This window comes from Octopus sinensis, linkage group LG10, assembly GCF_006345805.1.
Source record: "Octopus sinensis linkage group LG10, ASM634580v1, whole genome shotgun sequence".
NCBI lineage: Eukaryota > Metazoa > Mollusca > Cephalopoda > Octopoda > Octopodidae > Octopus > Octopus sinensis.
In genome coordinates, this window is record NC_043006.1 from 28050430 (window position 1) to 28069367 (window position 18938).

The 18938-nt window shown below is 35.7% G+C and overlaps 1 protein-coding gene across 1 annotated transcript in view; it reads left to right on the forward strand.

Moving 5' to 3' along the window:
* The first annotated feature begins 2090 nt into the window (after positions 1-2090).
* Positions 2091-18938, forward strand: part of LOC115216377 (biogenesis of lysosome-related organelles complex 1 subunit 6) — a 28600-nt gene continuing 11752 nt past the window's right edge. The window contains exons 1-6 of the mRNA XM_029785672.2: positions 2091-2249; positions 8986-9201; positions 12446-12518; positions 15886-15982; positions 17367-17454; positions 17866-17952. Of these exons, the coding sequence (XP_029641532.1) occupies positions 9037-9201; positions 12446-12518; positions 15886-15982; positions 17367-17454; positions 17866-17952 (510 nt within the window). The 5' untranslated portion in view covers positions 2091-2249; positions 8986-9036. The remainder of the gene's footprint in view (positions 2250-8985; positions 9202-12445; positions 12519-15885; positions 15983-17366; positions 17455-17865; positions 17953-18938) is intronic.

Here is an 18938-nt window from a genome sequence, read left to right on the forward strand (position 1 = left end):
TCTGGGTTAGGGCAGTCACCCTGCTTGTGACCTCGCTCCAGTTTTCCTCCATCTTGAGATCTGGCCCAAACCAGACTCCGAACAGTTTAACTGGGCCCTCCGTCCTACGACGCTGTTGGGAGGCATCAACTTGCCTCTTCAGGTGCCGAGTTGCAAGCCGACTGATTTTTCCTGGTACAGCTTCGTATCTTTTGATGGTGTCTTCTACATGAGGTAGCTGCCCTTCATCAGACACGATGAAGGTGACATCATCCGCATACACCGTCGCTCCTCTACAGTAACATAGATCACGCGGATCAAGAGCCACTACATACAGACGCGAGGAAAGGGGGAAACCCTGGGATACTGAACGCTCGATCGCGAATGGTTTCGAGAAGCCGTTCACCCGGACAATGGACTCGATGTCTCTATACATAGCATTGATCCAGCCACAGAAAGTCGGGCCCAGTCCGACCGCCCGGAGGACCGCCGCCAGTTACCGATGGTCAACCTTATCGAATGCCTTAGACTGGTCTAAATTCACCAATGCCCCACCCTTGCCAGGAACTTTACTAACCCGCTCTATGGTGTAGCGAATGAGGTGAAGATTGTCATGTATCGTCCTTCCTGGGATGGCGCATGTCTGCGCCTCTCCCACCAGGTCGCCCACGACAAGCCTCACTCTCTTGGCTAACACCTTGGCCAAAATTTTAAACTCTGTGTTTAGCAGAGTTATGGGCCTGAAATTATTAATAATATCCCCCTTGTTTGGGTCCTTCTTGGTCAGTGTTACCACTCCCCGGCTCACAGATTTGGGAATTCTCCCATTCTGCTGCCAGTTTGCGTAAAAACCGGCCAGTATGTTCCCGAAGAAGTCTGGCATATTTTTATAAAATTCGTACGGTAGACCATCCAATCCCAGCGATTTGTCCCCCGGGCACTCGGAAAGCACCTCTATAACCTTCGCAGCTGTGATTAGCCCTGCACAACGCTCAACCTCTCGTGCCGAGATACGCGGGCCGCCGGTCAGGAAGTCCTGAAGGGCATTCCCATGGTCCAACGCTCTGTCCCTCATACATACATCGATATATACATATACACATACATATATACACACATCTATATATGTATTATATATATATATATATATATATATATATATATATATATAATATATATATATATAATATATATATATATATATATATATATATATACATCTACGTATTTATATACATCTATGTTTATATATGTGTGTATGTATATGTACAGCTATGTATGTGTATATACATATATAGATCTATGTATATATATATAATTATAAGCACCTGTGTATACCGTTTGGTGGTGTAGGTGGTGGAGTAAATTGATCAAAATAAAAATAAAAATAAAAACATGAGGCGAAGGATTCAGCGGTACATATGTACCGCTGAATCCTTCGCCTCATGTTTTTATTTTTATTTTTATTTTGATCAATATATATATATATATATATATATATAATATATATATATATATACACATACAAAACGTATGAGGAAACAAAGTCGAGATGCGTGTAATATCCATTCTCCTAGTTGTTCAAATCAAGTTCCAATGTAATCGCAATCTGTACTATCTGAAAGGCATTTGTAGAAAATTTCATGAAAAATCTACTTCTCAAAACGTCATGATGCAACAAAGTCGCGGGCACACTTCTGTTGTTAGGAATATTCATCCTACGGATTACCGTTCTACTCAGTTTCCTGCAGATGACTCTTTGCAGATGTTCAAACTGAGCAACAACCGTTTCGGTCTGATCTGACCTGGAGAGTCTGCGAAGGTAATGAGCATTGGGTTTCTAAAATAAATAAATAAACGGACCTGCTGCATCTGATAAAATACAATTGTATTGTAAGCTAAAGGGAGAGCTCAAGTGGGTGGGTCTACCTATGGAAATAACAGCCAAATATCTTTAAAACCACATTCTGCTGTGATAGACAAGATAAGATACATTAGATAATATGGTTCTGGATATATTACTTCTAAAAATAAGATATGAAGGCTGGATTATCGAGGTAGACCAAAGGCGTAATAGTGACCAGCAACAATTATTGAAGAATGAAGGGGAATAACTCCGTTACGATTTGTAGTCACATGACTTGAATGAGTCCTAAGTTCTTTGGAATATTTAGTGATGTAGAGGCGTTCATTAAGCAACAAATGTTCTGTTTTATTATTATAAATGGTGACAATGTATAAAGTATGAGTGGTATTTGTAACGGATCAAGGTATGGAAAATTATTTCTTCATTACTGAATTGTATGCCAGATTTCTCTCCTCGGGTATGGGTATGTTATTGTTAATGGTTCAGTATTTGCCAAACACTCGTCGCCAAGTATTAACCTAGAATCTTTTAAATTTAATTAATTGTATTGAACAATAGTTTAAAAAAGTCAATTATACGTAATCATTCAACTGTTAATAAATTTAGAGCTATTTTAATATCAGTTGAAGTAAGAACGACACGTTACGTATATCCTGGCCAAAATGTAAACACGGTTCACATTAGAATTACTTTTTATATTTTCCAGAAACATCACCAAGCGTATTGAGCATTGAGTTAAAATTTTATTCATTTTCATTCTGTATACTATAATATATAATTATATAAGCTATAATTTAATATAATTATATAAGCTATAATTTAATATAATTATATAAGTTGATTCTAGGACATTTTTAAAATCGTATTAGAATTACCTCGTTAAAGAAAACTAGGTCTTAGGATCTGCTTTTATTACATTTCTGGTAATAAAATTAATTTTTCTGTAAGTTTTACTTTAACAACTGTTTAATTACAGTCAGTACGATGAAGCCACTAGGTAAACTATCGACTTACTTGAAAGAACAGTTAAATTACATTAAGTCAAACATTGTCTCTTAAAAAAATGAAGATTGGACGATGTTAAAAAACGGGATGGTCAATGGCTTTTATCATCTTTGATATGCTCGAACAGGGCTGACTTGGGTCTCAACAACAATAGAAAAGTGTTGACCATCTCACCCTATGTTCAGAAGCAAAGTAATAGGTTAATTTACAATATATATATATTTTTTCGATTACTTTCGATTAAGCGGATTATTACATTTTAATTATATTTACCATTGTTTAAATTATTAAATATATATTTCCGTTGCACAAAGGTTGAAGCTAAAGTTGATGTGTCAAGAGGTTTAGAGCAGGAAGGACATCCGACTATAGAAAGATTGGTAAATTTCAGGGTATTTGATTCCACGCAAAAAAAAATCAGTTTTTTTTTTCTTAGTGAAAATCGTGCGGGTGAAAGGATCAAATAATACCGAAAGGGTAAAGATGAAAACGACGTATATTTTTCGCTTTTACAACTCATCTCTTCGAATTCCTGTGATTGTATTCCATAGAAACTTCATGCAACATTCATCTCAGTTTAGCAGGAGAAAAATGGAAATATTAAGTGCATTGTTATTACTATCTTTATTGTTTAGCCCCAGGTCAGCTCTCATCTAACAGATTTGTGATTAAACATATTTCCTGTGACCACGTCTATTTTTCAACCATAGTGTATCTAAGACTACACTATTAGATATATTTTCCTTTTTTTTTTTAACGGTAGGTTGTGGTTTGAAGGCGACTTTGGTTGCTATTTCTAGCAAGTCAAACGAAAATGCAGAAGCTCTTTGTTGGATTGAGTGATTACAATGATGTTTGTTATTTTAAAGAGTTAAAAATTGTTCCTGGTAGGTATGGGTGGCGGTGAGTTAATAGTGAAGTGATAGAATGACAAACAAATGATCAAATATTTCTTAAGTAAGGTTTCAGTGTTACATTCCAGTTTTAAGAAACTTGGTTAATCTTTATTTCCTTGTGGCAATTGATGAAATATCAATAATATATTGGAATTAAAGGTCGAAATTTGGAGATTTTTTTTATTGATATCTCTGAAGAAAACTGTAAGGGAATAAGGTGACATATCAGTACTGTGCTTAAGCAGATAAAATTTTAAGCTTTTAGGGAAGGCAAAATAATTTGTTGTAATATATTTGTACATTTGTCAAGAGGATTTGCAATGTATTCAAAATGAAGCAGTAGTATTTTAAAATTAAATTGTTTAATTTTAGTTTACACTGAACTTACTATAACACAAAGGCATTCACCATTCCATTTGCTATAATCAAATGAAATATCTAATTGATTCCACTCTTCAGGAAACCATTTTATTTTCTTATTATTTCAACTATATTTGCATAAAATAACAATATTCAACATTAATGCAACTTTACATTAAACAATCAATTTTAATTTTTGATAGCAATTCTCCCTAAGCTATCAGTTTTATGCTTTTCTTCATTTCGCAATGGCGTATATTAATAAATTATCTTGGATGGTATTGATTTCTCACAAAGATACAAGTTCTTGTATTCACAGAGTTGAGAGAGTTGAAACAGTATGTAGCATGTGATATGCATTTGCTTCTATTGATTTTTGAACTAGCATGGACCTATAATAATTTGCTTTCACTAAGAATAAATTCAGTAAGGATTCCTTCTTGGAATCAGACTTGTATTGAGATGGGCTATCATCAGAGCCTTTTTGCTTTCTTATTCGTTTTTCCATGCTAGTATAGGTTAGATGAATTATGTTAGTCAGGCATTATTTTATAGTTGGATGTCCTTGTTGCCAACCCTTACCCGTTTTTCTAGTAAGGAATCTTTTATTCCTATACAGCTTCCAAGGTAAGAAGTGATCAGATTTGTTGACAGGGTAACTAACAACACTACCAGTTGTAGGTTGTACATTACAATGCAAATGTAGACAAACAGGCCCACATGTGACACACATACACTCTCTCTCTCTCTCTCTCTCTCTCTCTATATATATATATATATATATATATATATATATATATATATATATATATATATATATATATATATTGAACCTGGGTTCTCATTCCTATGGTATTTTTTGATGTTATTATTATCATTATTATTCAGGTCACTGCCTGGAATTGAACTTGGAATTTTGGAGTTAGTAGCCTGCGCTCTTAACCATTACATCATATGCCCCTGGGCAATTATGGAGTGGATTATAGGGCTTATAAATCTAATATTTTCCTATCCTTCCTTAATACCGGTTCCCATATGCTATTCATTATCTACACTCAATCTGCTTAAGAGGTTGTTGTGTCCTAGCATATGTGCTGCTTCTTTTAATTTTCGTATTTTCCAATGGTGCTCTCTGTCTATTATTTTAACTTCATCCCACAGGGGGTGGTGGTCTCCATTTTTCCATACATTTTCCATACCCAATTTATCAGTATCTCCTCATGTCACAGCTTTGCGATGTTCCTCTATCCTTATTTTGAGGGGGCTGCATGTTTCACCTTTGTATAATCTACCATAGCTGCATGGGATGGAGTACACACAGTTTTTGGTCATATTCTCTACTATTGGTGGTTTTACCTGAAGGAGATATTTGCGAAGTGTTGTATTATTCTTGAATACTGTCCCGATGTCATATGGGCTGCATATCTTTTGTATCTTTTCAGAGAGGCCTTTCACATAGGGTAGACAGACTGTGGACAGTTTATTGGTTTCATCCTCTCTTTTCTTCATAATTGGAGTGGATAGTATGTTTTGGGGGTAGTTGTTGCTTAATAGATTGTTACTGAGCTTGACCATTTCTTCATGGTGTGTATCGCGATTGCTACTTATATTCTTTGCTTGATGTTTTAGGCACTGAGCAATCCCTCTCTTTACACTGTATGGATGGTGGGATGTGATAAGTCTGTTCAGCAAAGTCCCACCTGGTGAAGCACTATCGGTAATTCAAGAAAATCTAGTGACAAACACCCATCTAAAAGAACGCACTAGTACACCAATAGGAAACTTGTTGGAAATGTTGACCTTCTTTATAGAAACTACCTACTTCAGTATGGTCACTGATATATATTGACAAGAAGAGGGTTTAGCTATGGGTTCGCCATTATCATCGATAATAGCCAATATATACGTGGAATACTTTGAGAATTTGGCTTTAGGATCAACACCACTAAAACCAACCCTATGGCTGTGATATGTTGATGACACCTTTATACTCTGGCCCCACCAGGAAGATGTCCAAGATCATGTGAACTCAATAAAGCCATCCATACAGTTCACAATGGAAAAGGAAATAGACAATCAGCTGGCATTCCTGGACGTATTAATAACACACACGAAATATGGATGCAGGACATCTGTATACCACAAACCGACCTTCACTGGGAGATACCTCAACTTCAACTCCCACCATCCATACAGTGTAAGGAGAGGGACTGCTCAATGTCTAAAACATTGAACAAAGAATATAAGTAGCAATCGTGATACACACCATGTAATACAATAAAAAAACTAAAGTATTTTAAATTTACCAATACATACAATTTGGTGATATTTACATTGCTAATAGCCATTCCCCAGTGCTGTACTTTATTTATGAATGCATTTTCAATAAGACACGGTTAATAAAAAACCTATTTTAAGCTTACAAACAAATAATTATTATTTAGTTATAAAGTAAAAAAAAAAAGTATTTTAAATTTACCAATACATGAAATTTGGTGGTGTTTACATTGTAGATGGGTGAGGATCCTCAACATCAACAGTTGATTCTGGCAGTTCTTGTCGTTCAGTGCGTTTAAAAAACTGATCAAGAGTGCCTTGAACTGTCTTCTTTTTGTTGAGGATTATGTTATAAAGAGCAGAAGCTTCGTGACAAGCCTCCATATTCTTGAAAAAGTGTTGAGCATTTGGATCCATATCTTCAAACATAGCAAGACATTTTTCAGTGTGTGCAAATGTTTGCTGCATTTTCTTCATGGTGAAGTGGTGTGGCTCAGGCTCGACTTGCTCTTCTTCTTTATTTTGTTGCTCATTTTCTTCGATGATCTTTGCTGTTGCAGGAAATTCCATTGCTGCGTGTTTGTCAGCTGATGCGCTTTCACTTTGCTTCTTAAAGAAGTGATAACTTTTCTGGTTTTTAAATCTTACAAACCATCCTTGACTTGCCTTGAACTCTACATCTTTCTCATCTTGATATTTTTTCTTCAGGTCCTCAAAGACAATGCTTTCTTCTGAACAATTTCTTGACTAAGAGTAGCATTTTGACGATTCTGCCTATCAATCCAAATAGATAGAAGACTTTCCATTTCTTCAAAGATTTTGCCTCTTGTTAATGACAATGTTCTTCAGTTCTGGGGTGTCAGACATGATATGTGTTAAAATCTTGTCCAACTCATCCCAAAAAATTATGCAATCACTACTACTTTTTCATCTTTACCATGACGTTTTATCATCACCAACTTATCCTCCAGTGTTATAGCATGACACTTAGCACTTTCACCAGGACTTTTCTTAGGAGGAATGGGGGCAAAAATTTAAGTTGCAAATGGATGTAAATGAGAGAATCTAAATGATAAACAGATGAAAATAAATCTGAATTCAATACAATTGTGGGAATCAGGACGATGCCTATGGTAGATATTGGAGCTACCAGTTCAATATGAGCTCTGAAAGATAAATAAAACAATACAGCTGATTTCATGCTTTAGTGAATTAGGGTGCACTACTTTATGATGTGTATTTTAGCATTTACTGTATTTTAATAGGATTGTATAAGCTTTTATTTTTATTTATTGTAACATGATTTTATGTGCTTTTAATGTTTTTTAGCGATTTTTTTATGATTCCAGTATTACTGGCGGACTGATGTAAAGTTGAGTAAAACAACTTAACTTGATTTTTATTTTGCCATATATTATTTTAGAAAGCTGTCGTATCTTCGAGAACGACTTAAGCCATGCTATCCCTGTATATATATAAATATATATATCTTTAGTTTGTAGAAAACATAAATCTGGAGAAGAAGTACACTCTAATTGGGAAGGCCAGTTTATGGGATTATCCTGGGTTTCCTGTCCATAAAGGGTTTAGCTTTATGCCATATTGTTAGACCCCAAAACCTGTTGGTTGAAGAGGTCTTAGGCCAGCAGGTTTTGGGGTTTCACAATATTCCAAAAAGCTAAACCCTTAATGGACAGGAAACCCAGGGTAATCCCATAAAATGACTTTCCCTATTAATGTATATATGCCTACATAACAGCCTACTAGCAAATGTATGTATATTCTGTGGATATTGTGGTATCACTACCTCCTATGTATATTTCCTCATAAATGAAACTTGTTCCATACTAAATAGTTTCATTTATGAGGATGTACTCTTGTATTTGTCTGAGTGATAGGTCTGTCAGATGCTTGGATAAATGCATAGATAGGTGCATAGGTAATATGGACAGACAAGACACACATACATACAAAAAAGGAGATGGAAGCACATGATCATATACATACACACTCCACACATATGCATACACACAAAGACACATATGACGACCCACATCCATACATAATTGATGCATGTACATAGTCACTCAAATCCATACGCATAGATACATTCAAACCTGCACACACAAGGAGACCTGAATACACACATACATACAAACATGCACACACAAACACATGAATATGCAGAATACATACATACACACACATATGTACACACATGCAAACATACTTATATGCATACACACACACACACACACATGTGTATATACACAAGTAGACAAAAATGAATGCAGCTCCAATAACAGAGTCAGCATCCATTGACAAGGTTGCAAAAGCAACGAAAATTTTGGAAGAAAAAATATAAATAATAAATGAGAGGAAATCGAATCAGTGGGTGGGTTAGATAAGGCATTAAGACAATATGATTCTCTCCAGACACAACATGATTTAATAAAGTTTCACATTTGATAAAGATATAAGATGATGTACTCTATTCAGATTTAAAATAATTAAAAAGCAGGAAATATGACTAAATATTGGAAAGTTAAGAATCCTGACTAAAGAAAAAAAAAATTATTTAACCCTTTTTTTTATTTACAGTACCTTGCTTAAAGATTGATTCTCAGGGAAGCTACTACAAGAGCTCTAGCTATGGATTTACCATCTAGTTGCAATGACAGTAAAGACTTCAAGTCTAAAAGCAAAGACAGTGAAGATGACACCACTTGTATAACTTCAGATGACAAGGATGATGCCATTTCCATGAGTGCAGATGGTGAGGCTGGCACTGTTTCCACCAGAACAGATGATGAAGAGGTAATGAGAACTATCCTTCTTTCTATTGCCCTTACTGCTAGTACTAAGATTGGTTTTGTAATTGGTGTTATTGATGATGATAATGATGATGATGCTTGAGTAGTGTGGTTATCCGGGTTCAGTTCCATTGCGTGGCACCTTGGGCAAGTGTCTCCTACTATAGCCTTGGGCCGATCAAAGCCTTGTGAGTGGATTTGGTAGACAGAAACTGAAAAAAGCCTGTCATTATATATATATATATATATATATATATATATATATATATGTATATGTATATATACAAGTAAGAAAATGGAGGAACAAATTCATTTCAATCATCAACTTACAGATATTACCATTTCATATTATTTATTAATAAATAATATATATATATATACATACATATATATATAGTACAAAGTAAGATAGGGCTTATGAGGGTAACCCACTATGGGATATCAGTTATCCAATATACTGTTAGTGAAGCACCCAAATGCCAAATACATAAATGCTTATAATTGCAATGCAATTAATTCATTTATTGTATCGGATGAGCGAAGGTAAAATATTTTACCGTAAATTCATAATACAAATAAGAAAATGGAGGAACAAATTCATTTCAATCATCAACTTACAGATATTACCATTTCATATTATTTATTAATAAATAATATGAAATGGTAATATCTGTAAGTTGATGATTGAAATGAATTTGTTCCTCCATTTTCTTATTTGTATTATGAATTTACGGTAAAATATTTTACCTTCGCTCATCCGATACAATAAATGAATTAATTGCATTGCAATTATAAGCATTTATGTATTTGGCATTTGGGTGCTTCACTAACAGTATATTGGATAACTGATATCCCATAGTGGGTTACCCTCATAAGCCCTATCTTACTTTGTACTATATATATATGTATGTATATATATATATATATATATGGAAAACGGACGCTAAACGATGATGATGATGATATATATATATATACACACATGTGTGTCTGTATTTCACCCCTATCACTGCTTGGCAACAAGTATTGGTGTGTAAATTAGTGGTTCAGCAAAAGAGACCGATAGAATAAGTACTAGGCTTAAAAAACAAGTCCTGGGGTCAATCTGTTCAACTAAAATCCTGTAAGGCAGTGTCCCAGCATGCCTGCGGTCAAATGACAAACAAATATGTTTATGTGTGTTTGTGTCTCCAAGTCTTGACATTGTGTGAATGAGTTTCTCATTTCCAATATTTTGTGAAAACATATCTGGGCATGGGAAAATATTATGTTGTTTGGAAACAGGTGAGGATTGACGATAGGAAGGGCATCTGTCCATAGAAAATCTCCCTTACACTCTGTCTGATCCATGAAAACATGTATAGTGATGTCGATTAAGTGACATCCTATAATTTAAGAAGCATGAGAGAAAGAGGGGTCACCATCTTGTACGTAATGACAAGAAAATAAGAATTTGTGAGACGTTTGTAATAAGTCATAACATATTTATTACTGGATGTAATTCGTTAACATATAAGGTTAATTGAAGGAAAAGCTTGTAACATCACATGAGCATGTTCTTTTGCCCCCACATATCTCCATGTAAATGAGGCAAATGTATGTACATGCGGGTGTGTATGCTAGTGGCCTGACTCAATGCTTGTCTAAGAATTGGCAGGCATGAGTGGCGTGAATTTAGAGATGTGTTCCTTTATATAAGGGATGAACTGGAAGTCTCTGACTTCCATGTCAACCAAAAGCTTCTAGAATGTTTGAGAACTTTCTAGAAGGTCGAAGGAGATTACTCTTGTTAAATCCCTTTTTCATTTTGCTTTCCTGCTTGACCACCAGGGTTTGCTACATAACTCCCTCCTCAGATGAGCAGTCGATAAGCAAAATCATTGTAGTGATCCGGGGCAGATATGAAGCAAAACGAGGTTGCAGAAACATGTGCTTGCAAAACAAGTTGTAAAATAGGAGAAAAATCAATACATGCATCATGATAGATACTGAATATAATTGCAGAGTTTGGTGCAGTAAACCTTTAGCTACACAGCTATGCACATCAAACTAAATGCAAAACATGGCAAAATGAAAATACAATGTAAAACATGCATGAGAAAAATGTTTGTGAATAAATATTCTTTGTAAAAGAAATAGCAAACAGTTTGTTTTGTAACAAATATAAATGGTTCTGGATAATTTTTGTGGCCAATGTACTGTTCTGCCACTTCTTGTGATATAAGATTTAGAGGTATGTTGTGTTTGTGGTGTATGTGGTGGTGTTGGTGTAGGAGTGAATGTATGTGGTATGTCAGGTTCTGGAATGAGATTTTCTGAGAAAGCTTGTAACATCACATGAACATAATCTTTTGCAACCATATCTCCATGTAAATGAGGCGAGCGTATGCGAGTGGCCTGACTCAATGCTTGTCTAAGGGATGAACTGAAACTCCCTGACTTCCACATCAACCAGAAGCTTCTAGAATGTTGAGGGATATTACTCTCATTAAATCCCTTTTTTGTTTTGCTTTCCTGCTTGACCGCCAGGGTTCACTACACATGGTAAAGTGGACATTAAAGCAATGATGGTGATGACTGTTATAAAAATGCTGTATTCAAAGAATTTAAGTATAATGCTTACTTTTTCTGTATAAAATTACTAAAACCATTAAATGGTTAACTACTTTTTGAAGTTTGATGTTCATGCTAGTAATTATGGTCTGGGCCATATTTTACATTGCTTGGAGTTTCTACCTATCACAATGGAGCCCTGCAATTTCCTTAAATAGATCAGTTTTTCTCCACTTAGAGAGTCTAGCTTGCATTTGCACCAGGAGGCTATTTGCTTGCTTTCTCCACACCTCTGATATTGCCGCTATCAGCTCTTACTGCATCTAATGTCGACAACAACAACAACATCATAATTCATCCTTGCATATGTAAACTCACTAAGTGAATATGACTTAGCGTTCCTACAGAAACCTTCATTTACCTTATACGATGTTTAATATCATTTCACATTCATGTTGAATTATGCAGCAATCTTATGTTCTCTTCATAGAACATAGAACAGAATAATGTATGTATTACCAGTTCTTTTGGTTAAGTAGATTTTTGCTATTCTTGTTTGTGTCTTCTCACAGATGTGTATATTCTAACAAGTCGCTTCTTAAAATTCACACCTCTCTTATTCAATAAACATTTGTGACTGAAGCAAAAAATAAAAAAAGAATAGATTTGTTTTACCAATTTTTATTTAATTGCAGACAGTATCTGAAGATCATTTGGAAGCTGTTGAGGTCACAGAATTAATTGAAGACCAGCTTGATTCTTCTGAATGTAAGTAACTTTATAGGTTTCAGGCATGCAACTATAATTTCATCTCTCTATATATAAATGGCAAAATGTCTGCGTGTGTGTCCTTTATACAAATCCACAATTTTTCAGTTAGAGGGCTCGCACTTTCTATGGTCATTCAAAACCGTCCAAGGGTGGTTGTGCACATCTTTACATTTCCCCAGTCACCCTGCAAAGCCATTAAAAAATCAATAGAAGTGACTTTTTTTGTGAATTTTCTATCCCAAACCCAATCAAAATGCCCGAAACTTGATACGCCAATTGAATGCCAGCTACCTGTATGTGATTGGTCGGAGATTTGGACAGTACTCGCGTGTATGTGCGCACGTACGTAGCTGTATATGCATGCACTAGCACTATGACCCGGTGTTGCCGGGTCATAGTGCTAGTAACTATATAAATATACAGACTCATATCCATATGTATTCAGACTCATATTTAAATATATTGATCATGTTCATTTGTATTCAATGCTGAAGCACCACAGGAGCCATTTCTTAAGATGGAGATCAAACCAATAAATTTCACTGTTATTTAACAATTCATTTGCCCATCAGTTCCTCCCAAACTACTGATGATACTAACTGAAGCTACTAGATAAGGTTTAAACAAGTATGTACCTCGGCACACAAATTCATTGCCATGGCTTGGAACAAGACTGCTTTCAGGCCCTGAGAAGATGTGTTAGTAGTGGTGGTGGGGATTCTTTAAAGTTTGAAAACTCAATGTTTATTTGCACTTTATATTTTCAAGTATTTTCACTAAAGATAGTAATCCTCATCATTATCATTTAACATCTGTATGCCATGCTATCATAGAAGGACGGTTTGACAGAATCTGATGAGTCAGAGAACTGTGTTAGGCTCTGCTTTGGCAAGGTTTCTTTGGCTGGATACCCTTCCTAATGCCAACCACTTGACATAGTGTAGTGTTGCTTTTTTTGTGGCACCAGCACTACTGAGGTCACCAAGTAACTTGAAAGGCTAGATCCTTTGATAAAGTTGGGGTTTAGTATTAAGGCTTTGTGCCAGGTGTTGAGAAGCTAAAATATAATAGAGAGACAGGGACAAGTGTTTTGTTGTAGAGGAGATACATGGCTGTTCCAGCAGAAAAGGAAGAAAGGATGGTGGAGATGAGGTATCAGGGCATACCCTGAAGATATAAGAGGGTGGATAAAGAGAGGGTAGGTTCATGAGAATGTGAAAGGAGAGTGACAGATGGTAGAGATGAGGATAGAAGTGAATGCAATGAATGGTGAACATGAATGAAGATATGGACAATGGTGAATCTCAGTTTGGAGAAAGTAAGTGGGTCTGGAAGGAGGAAATGATTGAGGTAATACATAAAAAAGACTGTGTGTAGAAAGCAGATATAATCATTGATAGATGAGATATAAGGAAATGATGTGAGGTGTGGGAGAGGGAATGAGGTCAGAGGCACATAAGGATGGATATATGCTCATGGCTGCAACATTGTTTCATTGTATACAATGCTCAGGTACACTGCAACTCATCAGAAAAGGTTAAATGAGGGTAGGGAACAGAAAGCATGCTTATAAGTCAGATAATGAAAGGCAGCAATGAAGTACATGCACTGCACACAAAACAATACGAAAGATAGTCATAAAAAGAAAGGGTTGCAAAGACACATCAGGAGTAGTTTTAGTGAACTTCAGGAAGCATGGAATGTTTGAAAGTCATAGGTGTTGTGCTGTTTTTTTCTTTTGTCTTATTTTTATGTCCATGAATGGTAGTAGTATTGAATTGATAAAAAAATAAAAAACAGTGGCCAAAGTGGTTGGAAAGATGGTGGATAATCTTGTGGGCTTCTACCAAGTCAGCTGCTGGATGTTGAAACTTTGAGAAGCAATACAGGGATTCCCCGACTTGCATGAGTTCAACTTGTGTGAAATTCGACTTGCACAAGCCAACTTTTGATACCGAGTGTTCAGGTTGCGCAAGTTGTATTCTCGACTTGTAAAAAATATTTATTATCCATGGTTGCATTGCCTTGTCTGTTATCTTGTTATCTATCCATCATTTCAAATATACATAAAGTAAAAATAATTGTGTTTGAGTAATTGATAACAATATCTGGTACTCGACTTGCGCGAATTTCGAATTGCATGTCCCCCAATTACTCGCGCAAGTCGAGGAATCCCTGTACATTCAAGATATGGTAAGTAACTGACAGGAGGGTACTTGTCTGTATAGCTTCCAGTAAATCAATATTCTGGACAAGATGGGGCTTCCAGACTGGTGTGGCAGACTATAAGTGAGGACATACAAAAGTATTTATACTACAGCCATTTATAGCTTTAAATGAATAGCTGGTGAGCAGCAGGCAAAGATCTTTCTAAGTGATTCTAAGATACCTTCAATCTTTTTGATGGCCTATTAAGTCTTTGAACGCATAGGTATGCTTTAGCAAATGTGACTATGTGTGACTATACCCTTGGAAGACACAAAAGCGGGTCGCCATATGGTTTTATGTTTATGGCTGAAAATTAGTTAACCCCAAATCATGTGGTTGCCTGTTTTTGTATCTTCCATGAGTTACAATTAAATAACATAACACTTGCTAAAGCATACTTGTGGGCTCAAAGCATTCAACTTCAAAATTAGACATATTTTTGGTCATATTTTGGATGGACTGTTTATAAAATGTTAAGTTATTCTGATCATTCCAAAGTGTTATGCCTGAGGTCTGGGGTTGTCACTCTCATTCTTGTGGAAGACAATTTCATCTTTGTATTCTAATCTGTCAAACTATTCATTATCATCTGTTGACACATCTTTCAATTATTGCATCTAACCTGCTCAGCTGCTAAGCAAGTGGAACAGATGAAATGAGGTTTACTTCAGGCAGTGCTGGAATATTGAAAAATTCTTGATTCTTTAGTTAAGTCATTATTACTCACTTTGCCATCCAGTTATGTAGCAGTAAACAGAGATAATAATTGAAGATTTGTGGGAACACTTACTGATTTCATTTAAAATGATGCTGGTAAAATCTCTCTAATTAGCTGTTAGGTGTTGCTGTTATCATTCTACTGTTTAGACCTACATGAGCCCTTATGCAGCAGACCTATAACCAAATGTAGTCTATCCTAAAACACCCTGTCTTTTCAGGCATAGTTTTCCTGAGAATACATTATTAAAAATGTCCTTTCTTTTTAAAGATGGTGATGGGTTGCTATTTCTAGCAGTTCAAGTGATGACATAGAGACTCCTTCATTGGCCTGCTGTTACTGTTATCAACATGGGTGGTATTTCTGTTGTTACTTTTGGTCATGCTCACAATAGTAGTTTTTCTGTTGATTCATGATTTTTGTTCCTGTTTATTGCAGATATCTCAGAAGAACATGTCCAAAAACTGAGCCATGATTTAATGGATCTTTTCCTACCAAACTTGGAATTGGCCAAAAAATCTCTTCATGAATTGACGTAAGTTGGGTGTTGGTTTTTTAATTGTTTCTGAGAAGAAAATGTTTGAGAAGTTTTTTTTTCTTTTTGATGAGAAATATCAATATATCAAGCACAGGAGTGGCTGTGTGGTAAGAAGCTTACTTCACAACCATATGGTTCCAGGTTCAGCTCCATTGCATGGCAGCTTGGGCAAGTGTCTTCTACTACCCATGTCTTGTGAGTGAATTTGATAGTTGGAAACTGAAAGCAGACCATTGTATAAATATTTGTGTGTTTGTGTGAGTGTCCTCCTGTCACTTTTTGACAATTGGTGATGGTGTGTTTACGTCTCTAACTTAGCGGTTCAGCAAAAGTGATGGATAGAAGAAGTACCAGGCTTAAAAAAAGTAGGAATAAAAAGCTGGAGTTGCATGGCTCTGTGCAGGTGGCATGTAAAAAGCACCATTTGGGTGTGGTCGTTGCCAGTTCCACCAGACTGGCCCTCGTGCCGGTGGCACATAAAAGCACCCACTACACTCTCGGAGTGGTTGGCATTAGGAAGAGCATCCAGCTGTAGAAACTCTGCCAGGTCAGATTGGAGTCTGGTTAGCCAGACCTCAGTCAAATTGTCCAACCCATACTAGCATGGAAAGCGGACATTAAATGATGATGATGATGATTCATTCGACTAAAATTCTTCTAGGTGGTACCCAGCAAGGCTGCAGTCTAATGACTGAAAAACTAAAAGAATATCTAGTTAAATGAAAAATATCAATATATCTAGCTGAATACAAACAGTGAAGATATATTGTTTTCATAACATTCTTTCATCTTCATTTCTCTCCAGTGAAGGCTTCTGTTCAAAATGCTTCTTCCTCACAGTATAAATAAAACATATATTTCACAGTTTAAATTATTCCTGTTACTTTTTACTGATGCATAACATCACTAGTTTCCAAGGATTCCACTGTTTCTACTTTAGCTCAACAAATATATTGAAAAGGTGTTTTCTTCTTTTTCTTACTGAATATAACAATCACCATTTCAAGAGAAATGGTTTTCGGAAATTTACATTTACTTGTCATGTTTCAATGTCTAAAATACTGGCAATACTAATGAGATGGTTTCCTTATAATCTTCATTTCACTTTTACATCCCTTCTCTCTCTCCGCTTTTCTTTCCTTCTTTCCCATCTATGTTTGTATGCTGAGTGCCAAGTAATTAACGCAGTGTTTGTTTACTTTTTAACATGTGTCATTGTTTGTATGGAAAACTTGTGTTTCCTTGTCTCTATTAAAAAAATATTAGTTTTTACTTCTATTTAGTGAAAGTAGTAAGGAATAACAAAAACACTAGAGTTAGCCTAATAGACAGTATTTTAGAATTTATGTTCACTAGTCTAATGGTTGCAAATTATTTCCAGGCAAAACCAGAAAATTCTTATAGAGACTGTTCAGCAAGAGAATGCCAAGTTTGATGAGTGTTCATCAAGAGAAAAGCTGGCTGAAATTGTAAGTTATACCTTATCTAACTCAGTCTTTCTCTCTCATCACACATTAACAAAAAGGCTAATATTTCATTAGTTCATTCAAGCATCCATACATACCTGCACATACACATATGCAAACACACATGCATGCACACACACTTTACTACATGCATGTATACAAGGGGCATCTTCCCATTTTCATTTATCAAATCCACTCATAAGTTTTAGTTCAACCCTAGGCTATATGAGCAGACTCCTGCCCAACATACTGTGCAATGGGCTTGAATCCCAAGACCACATGGTTGGGAAGCAAGCTTCTTAACCACACAGTTGTGTCAATGCCTGTAAAAACGCATGTAAAATATTTTTACTTGCATAAAATTTCAGTAGCTAACTGTGCACTGATGCGACTTATGTTTTTTTTTACTTGTAGCTGTCTAATGCAAAGATCTACCATAGCAAATTGTTATCAATAAAGAAGCAGATGTTTTTACTTCAAGACAAATCGGTGAAGCTGAAAGTACGTTGACCTCTATTTTATAACATTTCTTTTCTTTATGGAATTAGCGTTAGCTAATCTTCATTGGGTTGCACTGGAAAAAAATAATTTTTGTTGATGTAAATATTATTGCTGTTGAGAATGGTAGGTGTGATGGTGAGGATCTAATTTGCAGTGTGATGTGGTGGTGGTGGTGGTTGTGGTGGTTTTGGTAGAGTTGTATGATGGTAGCATACTGTAGTAGTGGTAGAGTGGTGTGGCAGTGCTAGTAGTATATTGGTGGTAGTAGAGTGGTGTGATGGTGTTGGTAGAGTGGTGAGATTATAACTATTGTAGTAGTGATATATTAGTAGTTGGATTATAATAATAGTATTAGTGATAGAAATGGTGGATTATGGTGGTGGAGGTATGATGATGGATGTTGAAGGCAAGGAATTGATGATGATGATAATGGGGATGTTAATCTTAATGATGGTTGTAGTTGGTACTGGTCTGATGGATATTGGTTTCAAATTTTGGCACAAGGCCAGTAATTTTTGGGGAAGGGGTAAGTTGATTACATTGACCCCAGACCTCAGCTGGTACTTATTTTATCATTCCTGAAAGCATGAAAGGCAAAGTTGACCTCTGCAAAATTTGAACTTGGAACGTAAAGACGAATGAAATGCTGCTAAGCACTTGGCCCAGCATGCTAATGTCAGTTTGCCGCCTTACTAGTCTGATGGATATTAATAACGACAGTACTAAGAAGCATTAGTGCTGATAGTGAAAGTGAAAATGGTAGTTATTATGATGGTGGTCTCTCATAAGACTGGAGAATAAATTATACATTTATTGTATAATATAGAAGCGATCAACATCAGTGCGCTTCTTATTGCTATCATCATCATCATCATCATTGTCATCATGATCTTTATTATGTTTCTACCACTACCATCACCCCCATAATATTAATAAAAATAATTCTTTCTGCTATAGACACAAAGCCTGAAATTTTGTGGGTAGAA